The 17,191-nt window shown below is 56.4% G+C and overlaps 1 protein-coding gene across 2 annotated transcripts; it reads left to right on the top strand.

The window, feature by feature from the left end:
• The first annotated feature begins 5,798 nt into the window (after nucleotides 1–5,798).
• Nucleotides 5,799–16,742, top strand: CCKBR (cholecystokinin B receptor). Of its 2 annotated transcripts, none has more exons than XM_081003675.1 (5): nucleotides 5,799–5,980; nucleotides 10,317–10,568; nucleotides 10,686–10,941; nucleotides 14,184–14,311; nucleotides 15,103–16,742. In XM_081003675.1, exons 1-5 carry the CDS (start codon nucleotides 5,851–5,853, stop codon nucleotides 15,639–15,641), a joined length of 1,305 nt encoding a protein of 434 aa, XP_080859801.1. In that variant the 5' UTR covers nucleotides 5,799–5,850; the 3' UTR covers nucleotides 15,642–16,742. The 2 variants fall into 2 exon arrangements, with proteins under 2 accessions (XP_080859801.1, XP_080859800.1); XM_081003674.1 differs by having other exon boundaries at nucleotides 10,314–10,568.
• The last annotated feature ends 449 nt before the right edge of the window (nucleotides 16,743–17,191 follow it).

Genomic DNA, 17,191 nt, shown 5'->3' with positions numbered 1-17,191 from the left:
CCCAGGCGAGGCAAAGGGCTCAGTCTGGAGAGCAAAGCTCTGGTGGTGCGTCAGCCTTTCAGAATCCTTATTTAATGGGAAGTGAACAAGTCGTCTTTTGCAAAGGTTCATGGAAGTTCTAGGAGCTCCTTTGCCCAGCTGGACCAGTATCCCCCTTCCCCCCCATTTTGGGAGGGGTGACCTGCTCTGAACTCTCTCCTCCTCCACGTTGCAGGTCATGCAGTCCTTTGGTGGGAAAACCACCGTGTCAGAACCATCCTGACAAGAAACTCTGCCTTTTCCCAGGACACCCAGACTGAGAAAGTGCCTCTGCCTTTTCTGGATGCTGTGGGTGGGGGGCACAGAGTCTTCTTAGCCAGTGTGGTTCAGGGACGGCCTTCCGATGCTGCAAAGGCTGCTGGGGGCAGCCCACCCTTCCGGATCATTCCCCCCAGACCCTGGCCATCCTGCCTCAGATCGGCCTCGGGAGACCCCACAGCTGCAATATGGGGAGCGTATAGCACTGGCCTACTTTACAGGGTTGTTGTATCCACACACGACTGCTCAGCATCCGAAAGTGCCTGGCAAATGTGGAGCCTTCCCTTTCCTTGTGGGGAACATCTGCAGCGCATCAGGAGGCCTCCCTCCACTTCCTTTCTCCTCTCTCCTGTGGCCAAAGGGGCCATGCTGGATACCAAATAGGCAGAGTAGACCCTGGCCCTTTTAGGCACCCTGGGACAATGGATCAAAATAATTCTGATTTGATCTTAAAAGAAAATGGCAATCAAGCTTTCTTAGTTCAATGTTATTCCAGGGGGCGCATGAGGCCCTCCCCCCACCCCGAGTTTGACTGCCTAGGGGCCTCCCTCCACAGGGTGTAATCCAGCCCTGCCCCATGAACTGGCCTCATCCTCTTCTATTTTTAATTATTATTTATTAAAGATTTTGTTGATTTACAAAAGTGTGTGCATTGTCTCTCTCTCATATTCCCCCCCCCCCATGTAACATTTTACAAATCAGTTTCATTTGTTGAGACATTAGGAAGAAAAGGGGGAAGAGGTGGGGGGGAGGTGGGGGGTCGGGGGGGTCGGGTGACAATGTTCTATTTTACTTAATATATGTGGGGTTTGGTGTCAGCGTTGCTTGCGCAGGTTCTCTGCTGTTCACTTGTGTTCCTTTGGTGGTGAGTGAGGTTGGGGTTGGCCGAGGGTGGGGTTGTTCATTTGTGGTTGGCTGTGGTGGTCTTTGTTTTCATGTGTGAGTGGGGTGGGTGGGTGTTTTGGATCAGGTTAGCCATACTGATTTGTATGCTGTTGGTGGATTTTTGTCATTGTCTTGTTGGGCTGTGTGTGTGATAAAGGGGAGCCACACCGGGGTGAAGGTGTCTTCCTCTATTTGTCCCCGTGTCAGTTTCAGTTTATTGGTTAATTTTTCTAGTAGGGCTGTTTCCCATCCTATTTGGTAGCCTCACCCTCTTTTTAGCCACCCAGGTGAGGGGCCATCCCTGCATCCTGCAGGAGGGAGTTCAGTGGTTCAACTCTGCACCCCATAAAGAAGCGCTTTCTTTTCTCTGTGCCTCCCTCTCCCAACAGTCTTTCTTGTTGGATTGCAGAGGTGGGGTTTTCGGTTTCATTTCTTGCCTTTATCTGACGCCAAACGTTTGTGTCTGGCTTCATAATAATAATAATAATAATAATAATTTATTATTTATACCCCGCCCATCTGGCTGGGCTTCCCCGGCCACTCTGGGCGGCTTCCAAAAGAATATTAAAATACTATAATACATCAAACATTAAAAGCTTCCCGAAACAGGGCTGCCTTCAGATGTCTTCTAAAAGCCTGGTAGTTGTTGTTCTCTTTGACATCTGGTGGGAGGGTGTTCCACAGGGTGGGCGCCACTACCGAGAAGGCCCTCTGCCTGGTTCCCTGTAACTTGGCTTCTCGCAGTGAGGGAACCGCCAGAAGGCCCTCAGTGCTGGACCTCAGTGTCCGGGTAGAACGATGGGGGTGGAGACGCACCTTCAGATATACTGGACCGAGGCCGTTTAGGGCTTTAAAGGTCAGCACCAACACTTTGAATTGTGCTCGGAAACGTACTGGGAGCCAATGTAGGTCTTTCAAGACCGGTGTTATGTGGTCTCTGCGGCCGCTCCCAGTCACCAGTCTAGCTGCCGCGTTCTGGATTAGTTGTAGTTTCCGGGTCACCTTCAAAGGTAGCCCCATGTAGAGCACATTGCAGTAATCCAAGCGGGAGATAACCAGAGCATGCACCACTCTGGCGAGACAGTCCACAGGCAGATAGGGTCTCAGCCTGCGTACCAGATGGAGCTGGTAAACAGCTGCCCTGGACACAGATTTGACCTGTGCCTCCATGGACAGCTGTGAGTCCAAAATGACTCCCAGGCTGTGCACCTGGTCCTTCAGGGGCACAGTTACCCCATTCAGGACCAGGGAATCCTCCACACCTGCCCGCCTCCTGTCCCCCAGAAACAGTACTTTCAGCCTCTGAAACCAGCTGGCTCCGTCTACCACGAGGTGCCCTTCAGAGCTGGCAGGGGAGGGAGGTCTGCTTCCCTGTTCTTCTTCTGCTGCAGGTTTCGAACTCCTCTCCTCCCTGGCTCCGTTGGCCAACCACCCCTGGAATTGCGCCAGGAGTTGCGCTTTGACGCACCTGCCATTTAGGGAGGTCTGGACTGCTGCTCTTCTTGTCATTTTAATTTTGGCAAACCGTCTATTGGAACCAGTCGGTTCTCTGCCGAAACCCGACTTCTCCAAAAACAAAACATGTCGCGCCAGGGAAAAGGTTAGCACTGAATTTTGCGAGAGCGCTGAGGGAGCTGGGTACAAAAAGAGTGGCATGGTGGGGGGGGGCTGTGAAGCCTGGCATAACATAACACGGCATTCGAGAGGGACCATCCGAGACAACTTTGCTCTTCTGTAGCAACATCTGGGCCTTTTGACTTGATAGAAAAGGCAAGGAAGAGGACCCACAAGAGAGCTGCACAAACTGGCACATGGGAAATACTAGAAGATGCAAAGCTGAAGGTTGGATGATTCGGGGCAAACAAAAGGAAGACCTTTTCCACGCAACATAAGAACCCCCTGCTTCTTGCTTCTGCCATGCTTATGGGTCTCAGTTCCCCACAGGCACCTGGCTGACCCCTGGGAAAAGAGGAGGCCGGATTCTGATGCCCTGCGGGGCTCATGTTAGGTTCCTGGGTTCTCATGCCAAGAAGTCAGGAGTCATTTGCCCTCCCCGCCCCGTCCCGGAATGGCCATCTCCTCCTGCTGCCTCTTCGCAAACTGAGCACGGCTGCCCCCCACCCTGATGCCTCCTCTTTGCCTTCCCCAGAATGAACTTTATGTTGGAGCTTGAAAGCCTCTCTCCCCCCGTCCATCCAACAGCTCTGTTTCCTTCCATGGAGCTGGCAGGGCTGACTCTTCGTGACCTCATGGACCAGAGCACGCCAGGCACTCCTGCCTAGGACCCTCGTACCTATGGGACCGCCTCTCCTGGTATGTCCCACGGAGGAACTTACAGTCTTCAAACAAAAACATCTTGGAGGTCCCGGGCCACAGGGAGGTTAGGCTGGCCTCGACCAGAGACGGGGCTTTTTCGGCCGTGGCCCCGATCTGGTGGAACGCTCTGCCTCATGAGGCCAGGGCCCTGCAGGACTTGACATCTTTCCGCAGGGCCTGCAAGATGGAGCTGTTCCACCGGGCCTTTGGCCAAGGCACAGTCTGACCCCCTCCTTTGGTAATCCTCACAGAACTCTAGTCCAATGGTTGGCATTAATTTGATTTTGAATTGATTTTAGAATGAATTGATTTTAGAATGCTGTGTTACTTTTACTGCTGTTAGCTGCTCTGAGCCCGGCTTCACCTGGGAGGGTGGGATATAAATAAAATTTTATTTATTTATATTATTATTCCACTGCCTCCCGCAGTTTGGTCAGACTCATGCTGGTAGCTTCGAGCTAGGATGCAGCTCTTCCCAGGTCTGCACTCTATGAGCAGCTGCAACAACAGGGGTGACTCTCCCTCCATCCATTTATGCTCCTCACGGCCAGAGACTGAGCCTGCTCGGAAGCTCCCTCTGCCCTTCCCTCTTCAGTCCCCTCCTGGTTCTGGGAGACGGAGGTTCAGGAGAAGGTGGGGAAGCCCCTGGCCCTTCCCTGGCCTGGCCTGCCTCATCTTCCTCTTCCTCCAGCTCTGAAGCATCCCCTGCCTCCGACGCTTGCCTCCCGACTGGCCCAGTTCCCCACAGATCACTGGCCCCCTCTTTCAAGCCAGACTCCAGTCCCTCTTCCCGTGTAGCATCCTGCCAGCCCCTGCCAGCAGGGCTGCATCTTCTGCCTTCACTGACCCCCTTTTCCTAGTGGCAGCCGCCACCCTCTGCACAGAGGAGGAGATCACCCCCTCCTCCCCCCCCCCCAATCTCCCTTCATCCCTCTCTCCAAAACTCAGAGAGAGACATCAAATGCAGCTTCAAGGGGAAGCCAAGAAAGGGAAAGTGTGAAGAGCCCCCAGGCCACGCAGGCGCAGACAGAGCCCCCCAGGGCACCGGAGGAGAACCTGCCGCCCTTTATTGCTATTCCAGGAGGCTCCCCGCTCAGCAGTCCCTCCACGTCCGGCTGCCTGGTCTGACAACGTTGCTTTGCCAAATGACAGCCAGCGCCTCCCCCGCAAAGAGACGGAGAGGGATCCCCCCCCCGCCAGGAGCAGAGAACTGTGGCTCTGTTTATTGCGCTCATAGCCAACCTTTTCCCTCCCAGGAGCTCAAGGGGCGCAACAAGGGGCTTCTCCAGCTCCTCATTTATTTCCCACAACAACCCTGCGAGGGAGGTTGACCCAAGAGAGGGGGGAACTGGGGACCAGGAGGAACGAGAGAAGCTGCAGTTCTCAAAATTCTCCCCTCTCGGATCGTGGGGGGGGGGAGCGGTCAAGGGGAGGCGATGTGCCGGGGGGGGCACCTTGGGAGGCTTTGAGAGAGGAGCAGCCCCCCTCTGCGGCTGCCAGGCTCCCTCCCCCGCTCGGACCCGCAGGCAGCACTTACCTGGCTGCGGTTCGGCCAGGTAAACAACCACCTGTGTCAACAGCGGGGGGGGCGGTCAGGTGCCTCCGCCCCTCCCCCAGCAAACACGGCGTCGGCTTTCCGGCTCGGGGCTGCTGCTGGGAGACGCCACCCCCCACCCCCACTCGAGGAGCCCGAGGGCCAGCAGTTTGGCCCGCGCAGGGGTGGGGTGGGGGCTCTGGATGCCCCCCGCACTGCGCCTGGCTGGCTGGAGTCTGAGCGCCGGCCGGCCGACCTTCTTCCCCGAAAGACCAGGGAGCCTGGGGATAAAGGCACTCTGCACATGCCCTGGGGCACGGGGTGCGGCCCTCGTGTGGAAAGCGCCTCGCCACCCCGGAAAAGTGTCCTTTGCCCCGAACTCTGCCCATGCTCAAGGGTGAGCCTCGGCGCCGCCAAGCTGTTCTAGAGCGGCCCTCCTTCCTTGCATGGCAGGGGGTTAGCTAGATGACCCCTGGGTTCCCTTCCCACTCGGCCACCCTGTGATTGGCCTGCGCTCCGCCCCCGCCGCCGGGGCATGTGCAGAGCGCCCCGCCTGCGCCGCGGACCGCAGCTCCCGGGCGCAGCGAGGGCCTCCGTCCGCCGTCAGGGGGCGCTGCTGCGCCGGCGCGCTGGGTGTCGGGCTCGGGGTGGCAGCAGCCTTGAGCCGGGCGGCTGCAGAGGCGGCGGCGAGCGAAGGGGGAGGAGGCAGCGGCGGAGGCGGCGGCGGAGGCGGGCGGGCGAGGAGGGGGCGTCAGTCTGCCTGGGCTGCCGGCCGCGACGCCACGCCGCTGAGCGCCCGGCGCGGAGGACCGCCGAGGATGGAGGCTCCGCGCCCCTTCAACGAGTCGCTGCTGTGCGGCCGGACCGGGAACGGCTCGGCCGGCGGCGTCTGGAACGGGACCGGCGGAGGCTGCGACGCTTCGCGGAGACCCCCGCGCGGAGCCCGAGGTGAGGAGGAAGGGGACCCCGCCCAAGGCATCGGTGGACAGGGACAGCCCCCCCCCCCCAAAAAAATCCACCTTCTCTGCAGCACCGGCGAGCCTAATGCCGGAATCCACCCGCCACGCGCGCACGCGCGCGCATCTCGGCCGCGGAGCTTCCGCGCCCACCCCGCAAGATCCCCCTAAAGGAGAGGGTCTCCCTTTTTGCCCGGGACACCCCCAAAGGGGACATGCAACACACACAACCAACACGTTCCTCCGGGGCCCCCCTCGCGCTTCTCGCGCGGGAACTCTGAAGCGCCCCCACCCGCGATTCCACACAGCCCCAACGGCGCTGGGGAGGGTAATGGACTTTCTCCCTCAGCATCCTAGAGGAGACCCCTGTCGCCAGAAAATAGGGGGTGCCTTTTGATAGACCCCCGTTTTCTGGTGAAACCCCCAACCCAACTATTTGGAGCCTCCCCAGCCGAAGCCCGTGTTTGAGGCAGCGGGGAGACCCCCTCGTCTCCACGTGGTGTCACCTCCACGTCCCTGGATCGGGTCCTCCAGCCTCCATTTCTGCCCTTTGCAGGTCCTGACACCCCTCCCGCAGTCCATCTCAGTCATTCCCTCCGGTCCTTGGAGGACTTCGGAGCATGCACAGAGTTCTTTTGTGGCCTGGGTGCTGCCGTGTCCCTCCGGGTTGGACCCCTGGCTTCTCTTCTCTGGGGGGCTTTCGAGGGGGGCTGGCTTCTCTCCTGCGGGTAAGAGCATGAGCACAATGCCAGGGGCCCCTCGAGTCCGGCCGGGAAGGTGTGCGGAGGAGGGAGAGCAGGATGAGGCGCGGGAGGAACCGTGGAGGGAGCTGGGCTTGGAGACCGAGAGGAGACGGGATAGCCATCTTCCAATATCGGAAGGGATGTCCCCCTCGAATCCTGGAAGCGCAGAATTGGAAGGGACCCCAAGGGTCATCTAGTCCAACCCCAGCAATGGAGGAATCTCAGCTGAAGCATCCGGGACAGAGGCCACCCAGTGGAACTCCCTCCCTTGGGAAGCGAGACTGGCTCCCTCCTGGTTGTCCTTCCCTGGTAGCCGAAGACCTTTTAATGAAAGGGTTGGGACCCTGCTGGTTTCATTACAATTGCATGTCTTAAAATAGCTCAGACAGATAGAGAGAGAGAGAGTGTGTGTTTTTTTCTGGGGGGACGCAGAGGGACGCATACCCCAAAACATTTTGTGGATCTAAGTTTGGCCTCATTGAGGGGCAGGATTTCAATATGAGTAGGAAAAGGAGAGTTGTTGTTGCTGTTTAGTCGTTTTGTCGTGTCCGACTCTTCGTGACCAACCTGTCGGTCTGTCTGTCTGTCTATCTATCTATCTAGTGCTTTTTTCTTTAAAAAATTGTTGAGGGGTACTCTCATTTTGTTTTCCTTTTATCTCCCTACTTTATAAAGGAAAACAAAATGAGAGTACCCCTCAACAATTTTTTAAAGAAAAAACCACTAGATAGATAGAGAAGACAGACAGACAGGTTTATTCTATTAATGTTTGTTTTTAATTTTTTTAATGACTGTTTTTAGCTGTTTTTATTTTATCTGTCAGCCACCTTGCATTCCAACAGGGGAAAAGGCGGGGTATCAATAAACAGATAACAAGAATGCCAGGTGATGATAAGCTCTGCTTCAGAAGGAGAACCTCTCCCCTTCGCAGGGAGGGAGTCTGCCCCCCCCCCCCAAATAGCTCTTACTCCCAGAAAGTTCTTCCTAATGTTTAGTCGGAAGGTGACGCAAGGCTGTTTTCTGCCGCTCCTGAGGGTAACACCCAGACTGGTGGATTCAAAGGGCAAGAAATGAGATTCCCACTAAACATCAGGAGTCATTTACTTGTTATGATTTGACAGTGGAGTGGTCTCCCTGGGGAGATGGCGGACTCTCCCGCCTTGGAGGTTTTGAAGCAGAGGTTGGACGGCCGCCTGTCATGGATGCTTGAGCTGAGATTCCTGCATTGCAGGGGGTCAGTCTAGATGACCCTCAGTCTCCCTTCTGCGAAAGAGAGTGGGACTCCCTCCTGGTGCAGCCTTTTCAGAGGCGACTCCCAGTTTGCGGAAGCCTCTCCGCGGGGAGGCTCACCTGGCACAATCATCTCATGGCTTTCATGCTGGGCAAAAACTTTCCTCTTTAACTAGCTCTCTGGCTTGTGTTTCTCTGTGACCTCTTAGAACTGGTATGGTGTTTTCAATGTATCTTTAAGGTATTATTTCAACATGTTCTTTGTTTTATTTTAACGTATCTCTGTAGAGGTTTTCTGTTGGTTGGTTGGTTGGTTTGCTCGTTTGCTTCTAAGCCGCTTTGAGTTGCCTTTGGCAAAATAAAGTGAGCCTCCAATTTAATAAATAATAACCAAAAGTACAGTGCTACTTCAGCTCCCGAACGCCTTGGGAGTCGAACATTACGGCTCCCAAATGATTGAAAACTGGAAGTGATTGTTCAGGTTTTTTCGAACTTTTTTGGAAGCCAGACGTCTTCCGCTCCTTGGTTTCTGAATGTCTCAGAAGTCGAACGGACTTCCGGAACAGATTCCGTTCGACTTCCAAGGTACAGCTGTGATCCTGACCCCTCCTGCATTAATTCAGACAGGAGGTTTGGGAGGCGTAGGGTCTGGGTCTCAGAGGCACAAGGGGGGGGGGGTGCCAGGCAGTCATGCCCAGGGGTCTTCCCCCCTCTGGGGGAGGGTCAGCTGGAAGGCATGTCCTTGGCAGGGACAGGGAGAGAGAGAGGAAGATCCGGGTTGTCTCTGTGTAGGTGTGGACACAGCTCTCCACACACACAAACCCCTGTTCGGGGGGGGGGCTGTTGGTGCTGGCACTGCCTGCTCCCTCCTGCCTTCCGCTCCCATCTCTGCATGTCACGGCCGGCTGACACATCCTTATCAGCAGAAAGGTACCTTGGCAAACAGCGGCCTCTTCCCTGGGAGAAACCAGAGGAAGCAACACCTGGAGAGGCGTGCGGCAAGGATAGCAGGGCGCCTGGGTCCTCTGGGATGGGTGGCATGAGGGTGGGTGTCTTGGGTGGGCAAGGCCCGTCTCTGAAACGAGCCACCCTCAGGAAACTCCCAGGGGAGGCCAGCTGTCAGTCTCTGCAGGTTTCAGGGCCTGGTGAGGCCTCTGTGGGCAGCAGCAGTGCCAGCAGCCTGCTCAGAGCAGGGAGGCTGGCATTGGAGTGGCAGGGACGGGGGGGGCGAGGGGAGCTGCCAGCAGCTGCTGAGAGAAGGTCAGGCGGCAGTAGGTAGGAGAAAAGGGAATAACACCCCAGGGTGGTGGGTGGCACACGCAGGATATGGAGAGTTGGGCAGACCAGATCCAGAACTGCCCCTGTCTGGGAGGGAGGGAGGATGGACTGCTGCAATGCGCTCTGCGTGGGGCTACCTTTGAAGGTGACTCGGAAACTGCAATTAATCCAGAACGCGGTAGCTAGACTGGTGATGGGAGCGGCCGCCGAAACCACATAACACCAGTCTTGAAAGACCTACCTTGGCTCCCAGTACATTTCTGAGCACAATTCAAAGTGTTGGTGCTGACCTTTAAAGCCCTAAAAGGCCTCTGCCTAGTAGACCTGAAGGAGCGTCTCCACCCCCATCATTCTGCCCAGACACGGAGGTCCTCCTCTGAGGGTCTTCTGCTGGTTCCCTCACTGTGGGAAGCGAAGTTACAGGGAACCAGGCAGAGGGCCTTATCGGTGGTGGCGCCTGCCCTGTGGAACGCCCTCCCACCAGATGTCAAGGAACTAAACAACTATCTGACTTTTAGAAGACATCTGAAGGCAGACCTGTTTCGGGAAGTTTGATGTTTTATTATGTTTTTATACCTGTTGGAAGCTGCCCAGAATGGCTGGGGCAACCCTGTCAGATGGGGGGGGGGTGGAAGTATTATGATTATAATACTCCCCCAGGAAGCTCATCACTAAAGAGCCCCTCCCCCAGGCTGAAGCACAGGGAAGCTGCAAGCACCCTAGAACTGTCGAGTTGGAAGGGACCCCCGGGGGTCATCGAGTCCACCCCCAGCAATGCTGGAAACACAGCCACAGAATCCCTGGGGGTAGCATAAGCCCCATAGCTCCTGGCTGACCTCTCTGGGGCCAGGCCGGCTGGCCCGCTTGGCTGCCACCCCCCTCATTCTGGGCAGGAGGGCTCATGCTGGCCTCTCCCCCTGCTCTCTTCATGACATCATTTAAACTACATTACTGTATTTTAATATTTTGTTGGAAGCCGCCCAGAGTGGCTGGGGAAGCCCAGCCAAATGGGTGGGGTATAAATATATTATTATTATTATTATTATTATTATTATTATTATTATCCCTCTGCAGCAGACCTGGACGTGACCGTGCGGATCTTTCTCTACTCGGTGATCTTCTTGCTGAGCGTCTTTGGCAACGTGCTGGTGATCTGGGTGCTGGTGGCCAACAAGCGCCTGCGCACCGTCACCAACTCCTTCCTGCTCTCACTGGCGCTCAGCGACCTCATGGTGGCCGTCTTCTGCCTGCCCTTCAGCTTCATCCCCAGCCTGATGGGCACCTTCATCTTTGGCAAGGTCGTCTGCAAGGGCGTCGCCTACCTCATGGGTGAGCCGGGGGGCGGCACACCAGGGGCGCCCTTGAGCCCCACGCAGGGGAAGGGGCTTCCGTGGGTCTGAGACGGGACTCCTTGACCCTCTTCCTCTCTTCCCCATCCTCCCCCAGGGATGGCGGTCAGCGTCTCCACCTTCAGCCTCGTCGCCATCGCCATCGAGCGCTACAACGCCATCTGCAACCCGCTCCAGTCGCGCGTCTGGCAGACCCGCTCCCACGCCTACCGCGTCATCGCCGCCACCTGGCTGATCTCGGCCCTCCTGATGCTGCCCTACCCCATCTACACCACCACCACCACGCCGCCCGGAGAGCCCCACATCACCCAGTGCACCCACAATTGGCCCGGAAGCAACGTCAAGCAGGCCTGGTGAGGAGCGGTCGGTGGGGGGAAGAGCGCGAGGGAGCAGGAGGAGAGCCCGGCCGGATCAGGCCCAGCAGCCAGTCCTCCCAGTGGCCAAATGCCCCTAGGGAGCAAGATAGACTGCCACTGGGACTGGGGGCTCCAGGAGGACCCAAGGAGAACCCGGGTTGCTGGATCAGGCCAAAGAGGACCCGTCTGGCCCAGGGTCCTCTTCTCACAGGGGCCAACCAGATCCTCAATGGGAAAACCCGTAGGCAGGATCTGGGCCCAAGAGGACTCTCCTCTCCTGAGGGTTCCAGAAACTGGTCTTCAGAAGCATGGCTAGGAGCCACTGATAGCGCTCTCCCCCTCCGTGAATTTATTTCTCCAGAGCCATCCAAGTTCGTGGCCATGGCTGCCTCATGAAGGAGGGAGTTCCACAGACTAACACTGCACAGCATGCAGAAGGACTTTCTTTTACCCATCCTGGATCTCCCATGTGTTTGAGTGTTGGGGAGGGGAGGGTTTTCTCTTGGTGTGTGGGACACCATGTCCCACAGAGCTGACGGTCCCCAAGCGTGACAGGCCTCCTGAGAGGCAGTGTGGTGCAGTGGTTAGACCTAGAAGGGACCAGGGTTCAGCGCCCAACTCAGCTATGAAGCTGAAGTGGGATTTAAGTAAATACATGACATATATAAATTGTTCCTGGATGCACCCCCCCCCCAAAAAAACCCCTGCACGTAGTCCCCTTGCACAGATCCAGTCATCAGAAGTGCTGCCCCCCCCCCAAGCAGCACCCGCTGATCTCTCACCAGAGCAGTTGCAGCAGCGTGAAGAAAGACATGGCAGGATTGGGGCCCCGTTCATCCCGAGGCCTCCTTCTGCTCAGGCAGCCCCAGCAGCTTGAGGGGGGAAGGGGGGGCGTTGAAGGCACAGCTCCTTTGCGCCACTGGTTTAAAGATTTGGGGGAAGCCCCCAGGAAGCCATGGGGGGAGCACCCACGGGAGAAGTGGGGGGCAGAGACAGGCACAAAGTCCTTGCTCAAAGGGACGGCAGCATTTGCCCAGCCCCCCCACGCCAAACATCTTGCAGTGTGCAAGAGGGAAACTTGGCGGGTGTATTCTTATTCTTATTACTATTATTATTTCAACTTATACACCGCCCCATACCCAGAGGTCTCAGGGCAGTTCACAACAAGACCACAACATATAAAATCAACCCAAAAGCAGTAACGCCCCGCCCCCCAAATAGAACCACATTCTAAAAGGGTGTTGGATGTCAATAAGATTAGCCAAAGGCCTGGTTAAAAAGGAACTTTTTTGCCTGGTGCCTAAAGGTGTATAATGAATATGCCAGGCAAACTTCCCTGGGGAGAACATTCCACAGACGGGGAGCCACTGCAGAGAAGGCCCCGTTCTCCTGTTGCCACCCTCCACACCTCTCGGGGGGGAGGCACATGAAGAAGGGCCTCAGAAGATGATCTCAGGGTCCGGGAAGGTTCATATGGGAAGAGGTGTAGCATGGATGTATCAGGGCACTTTGAGTTGTGATGAGCCCAAGTTTTGCCCCAGAGCACCTGTCTGCTTTCTGGGCTGAAGCCTCTGCACCTTGCTTGGCAAGGGATCCTTTCTTCAAGCTGCAGTCAGGAAGGGAATGCTTTCCAGGAGGTCTGGAAGCCTCCCCAGTCAATTTGCTGGCCCCAAGGACACGTGTCGAACGGCATTAAAAGCACGGCTCCTCCTTTCAGCTCCTCCGCACAGGAGCCAAGTTTAATGAGTAAACCAGGCCTGAGAGGGCAGCCCTGGGCAGAATGTCGATGGGCCCATCAATCAGACTCTAAGTACCATCTCTTGACTTGCTGACTCACAGCCTTTTTTTAATTAAAAAAAAGCCATTTTGTACAGAAAAAGGCAAAGACCCGCAGGTCAGAGGCGGTCAGAGTGGTGGCTTTCCGCCCTTTGGGCTCTCTTTAAGAGTGCCTGTTAGATCCCAGTGGCCAACGCAGTCCAACATCCTGTTTTTGCCATGGCTGAACAATTGTCTGTGGGAAGCAGGATCCGAGCAACTGGAATCCAGGAGCAGTTTAATTTTCTCTGTCCTGAATCATCCGACACTCAGCTTCATCGAACGGCCACGAATTCCAGTGGGAAGGAAAGTGTTTTGTGCCCATGGCAGAAAGACCGCATCAAAATGTGGGAATGTTCAAGGATGCAGGAGAGGATATATTGTTTGATTATATCCTTTTCCAACTTGTGTTAACAAGTTCCACAATTTAGCAGAGTAACATTCCCTTTTTTAAACTTGCAGCGGATGCGTTTGCTCTGGCTCGCTAAAGCTTCTAGAATAACTGTTCTGGTATTTTCCCCTTATTCCCTCATAAAAGATAAGACACGACACAGTCTTCTATAAAAGTATAAAAAGGTTTACTCACACATCATTCTGTTCACAATTGGATCCCAGAAGGCAGACTTAGCTTAGAAAAGTAACATACACCTGGAAACTATCTCATAAGGAGACAGTCCCTTTGTCCTCTCTTGGCTGGAGGCCAAGAGAGCATCTTTGGCTAAGCAGATGTTGCTTCTTCGATGCATGTAGTCATAGAGAGAGATGGCTGCCCTCCCCTGTGCTTTTGTCGTTACCTGCACAGGTGAGGCCACGCCCACCTCTAGTCACATGCAGAGGAAGTCTGTCCCAGCCCAGAAAGAAACAGGAAGTTGACCTGCTGGCTGGACATTCCTCCCCATGTGTAAACATGTTCACTCTAGGAAGGTTGTACTTGACTACTCTTGTATTTCACATCCCACACAAAAATGTCAGAGACATTGCAAAATGGGTTGGCCGTGTACATCAGCTCATGCTCAGAGGTCCTGTTTCTCCAACCTGTCTACAAGTCTCTCCACCAAGGTGCATGACCCTACCTGACAATGGCCCTTCCTGGCCTGTCTGAGGCGTCCTTTGGAAATGCTGAATGCCTTGGCTCCCCATCCATGCCCAGAAGATGCCCTTTGGGCAGGTCTGCTTGGCAAGCTCAACAGATACTTGCCAGACTGGTTTTGCAGAGGGCTTCCCTGTGACGTGACTTGAGAGGGTCTCCAAGGCTGACCGGGGGGCTCAATTGCTGCTGTATTGCTCTCTGTCCTGCTTACGTACTTGTGGATGTGAGTTTACCTTGTGCACCTGGGAGCTCTTTGGAAAGAGGGTCTGGCAAATCCAGGGAGGAGAGTGAGGCCTTTCTCAAGGGCAACCGTCTCCCCTTCCCTCCTGGCCAGGTCCGTCCTGCTGCTGGTCACTCTCTTCCTGATTCCAGGACTGGTGATGATCGTGGCCTATGGACTGATCTCCCGGGAGCTCTACAGGGGCATCCAGTTTGAGATGGACCTCACCCGGCAGGCCAAAGGTTGGTGTGGGGCAGGGGTGGGAAAAGCTGGGGGCGTTGGCTGGGGGTCACTGGGGGTGGGCTCATCAGCTAAGCCGGAGCCTGGGAGGAGGCAGGGCAGCAGGTCTCTGGGCTTGTAAAGATGCACAGGCCGGGATACCCCCCCCAATTTTCTGTTGTTGAGGTGTCATGCAAGACCTTTGCATCTGTACAAGCCTTCAGGTCGTGGCCAGAGGGACCAGTGTAACTGAGTCACCGGCAGCTTTGATGCCTCAGAAACCCATTTTGCTGTTTATTGGGCTACGTTTTGAAGCTTGTTCCTCGTGTTACTTGTGCACCTACTGTTGGCCACCCTGTTGGCTTTGCCTGAGGACGGGTGCTGTGTTAGAAATGTCACGATCATGGACTCGGAAGGGAACCCAGGGGTCATCTAGTCCAACCCCCCAAGGAAGCAGGAATCGGAGCTAAGGAACTCCTGAAAAGCGACCGTCCAACCTCCAAGGAAGGAGAGCCCCACCATCTTTCGTCACATAAAAGGTGGAGCAAGCTTGTTTTCTCCCGCTGTGGAAGGGAGGCCCTGAACCAACCAATTCAAATCACAAGAAAGGAGATTTTGCCTAAACCTCAGGAGAAACTTTCTGGGAAGATGGTGGACTCTCCTTCCTGGAGGTTTTCCAGCAGAGGTTGGGTGGTCATCTGCCTGGGATGTTTCAGCTCAGATTCCTGCACTGCAGAGGGTGGACTGGATGGCCCTGGGGGTGCCCCGCTCTCCCGAGCCCTCCTCACACGCCCTTCCCCCTTGTGTCCCCCAGCCCAGCAGAACGGGGGATCCGTGGAGCCCCTCCCGCCTTGCGCGGAGGAGGGCGACGGCTGCTACGTCCAGGTGTCCCGGCCGGCAGGGGGCGCGGTGGAGCTGTCGGTCCTGACCCCCGAGGACGGGGCCCAGCAGGAGGCGGCTCGCGTCAACACCTCCCGGGCGAAGCTGCTGGCCAAGCAGCGGGTGGTGCGCATGCTGGTGGCCATTGTGGTGCTCTTCTTCGTCTGCTGGCTGCCCCTCTACGCCGTCAACACCTGGCGGGCCTTCGACCCCCAGGCCGCCCACCGCGCCCTCTCGGGGACCCCCATCTCCTTCATCCAGCTGCTCTGCTTCGCCTCCGCCTGCGTCAACCCCTTCGTCTACTGCTTCATGAACAAGCGCTTTCGCAAGGCCTTTGCCACCACCTGCTCCTGCGGCCGGGCGGCCCCCTGCTACCGGAGGCGCCCTCGGCCCCCCGAGGACGAGCTCACGGCCACGGGGGCCTCCCTCTCCAAGTTCAGCTACACCACCGTCAGCAGCGTCGGGCCCCCTTGACCCTGCCAGACAGCTCCGGGGGGGCTGCCCCACATCCCGAGACCCTCCCCCCCGCTCCCTCGCACGCCCTCCCCCAGGAGGCTTCACCGCCCTCCCCTTGGCTGTGTCTCTGGCACCCCAAACCTTTCCTCCCTGGCTCCCCTCTTACCTTGGTAAGGTAAGTCAGAAACCTCCTGGGGGGTTGCAGAGGGGACTAAAGCAAGAGGGGCGTAAAGAGGAGCTGAGCTTTTCCTGCATTGCAGCGGGTTGGACTAGATGACCCGGGGCCCCCTTCCAACTCTACAGTTCTGCTATTCCTGAGACGATGCAGGTGGGGCCCATTCACACCTTAGCTTAATCTTGAAAATACGCCCCACTTCACACCACACACTCCTGTGTCTCTTTTAGTTCCCCCTCGTCCCCACACCAAAAGCAGCCTCTGCCCCAGACTTTCTCCCTGCTGCATCTGGAGTTTCCCCATCCTCTGAAAAATCTGAAAAGGACACCTGCTCTGCTCCAAAGGCCCTTCTGCTGCCTTTCCCTGCTGGACACCTTAGTTTTGGTTGGCTTGTTTGTCGTCTTGTTAATTTCGGGGTTTTTTATGTGGATGTTTTTTATGTGGGAAGCAGGGCTGCTCTGAGGGCAGGTGGACATGGAAGCCCACTCCCCAAATCAGTGGCCTCGGGTGCAGGTTTGGTGGGCCATTCCGGAAGGGAGCAGCCTCCCTGCAGTGCCTTTCCTCAGTAGTCCCTGCGTCACCATGGCCGCCCTCTAGAGAGCCAGGCAGGGGCTTCTCAGGAGACCCCCACCTGAGCCAAGATGTTTGGCTGCTGAAGGTGGGAAACAAACTGGTGGGCGCCTTGCCATCCCACCCATAGGAAGCCACCTGTGCTGGCTGTGGGATCTGGCTTGCCCGCTGGCAAGGGGGCCACCCCTCTCGTGAGGCAGACCTTGCCACTCTGCACATCCCCTGAGGCTGCTCCCTGCAATGGGGCCTGGGGTCTCTTTCCCTGTGCCCCTTCTTGCTGCACACCCCCTGCTTCTGTTTGTGCCAGACCCCCCTTTTAGTGGGGGTCAGGGGTCTTTTTCATGGTTGTGTGTCTGTCGGAAAATAAAGGTTCTCCAGCGTGATCTGTCTCGTGTCTCCTTCCTGCTTTCAGCGCGGCGGAGAAAGTGGCAGGCTGGTCTCAGTCCCTGGATTTTGCCGGGGGGGGGTGAGAGAGAGAAATACCTGGGGATGTGGGATTTTTGCTCTTTCCTTCCCTTGCCTCCCCCACCCCCAGGCATCATCACTTTCTCCACTTAAATATGCCAGCGGCTGTTGAATCATCCATTCTGGGGCAATGCTCATCTCCTGTGCCTTTTCTGAGCTGCGGGAGAAGAGGGGTGGGAGGGGTGGCATGGAAACGGCCTTGGTGGGGCCTCCCGCAGCCTCAGCTCCCCCCCCCCCAAGAGCCCTCCTTGCTGGAGCCTCTCAGCACCAGAAGAAGGAAATGAAAACACTCCCCACCTGATCCCCAGTTACGCTTTTGGAAAGGGGGGGGCACATTTCCAGCATGCCCACAAAACTG

The sequence above is a fragment of the Podarcis pityusensis genome, assembly GCF_964106645.2.
Source record: "Podarcis pityusensis genome assembly, chromosome: 4".
In the NCBI taxonomy this organism is placed as follows: domain Eukaryota; kingdom Metazoa; phylum Chordata; class Lepidosauria; order Squamata; family Lacertidae; genus Podarcis; species Podarcis pityusensis.
Note: the sequence above shows the minus strand (reverse complement) of the source record. Positions and strands in the feature narration are given on the sequence as shown.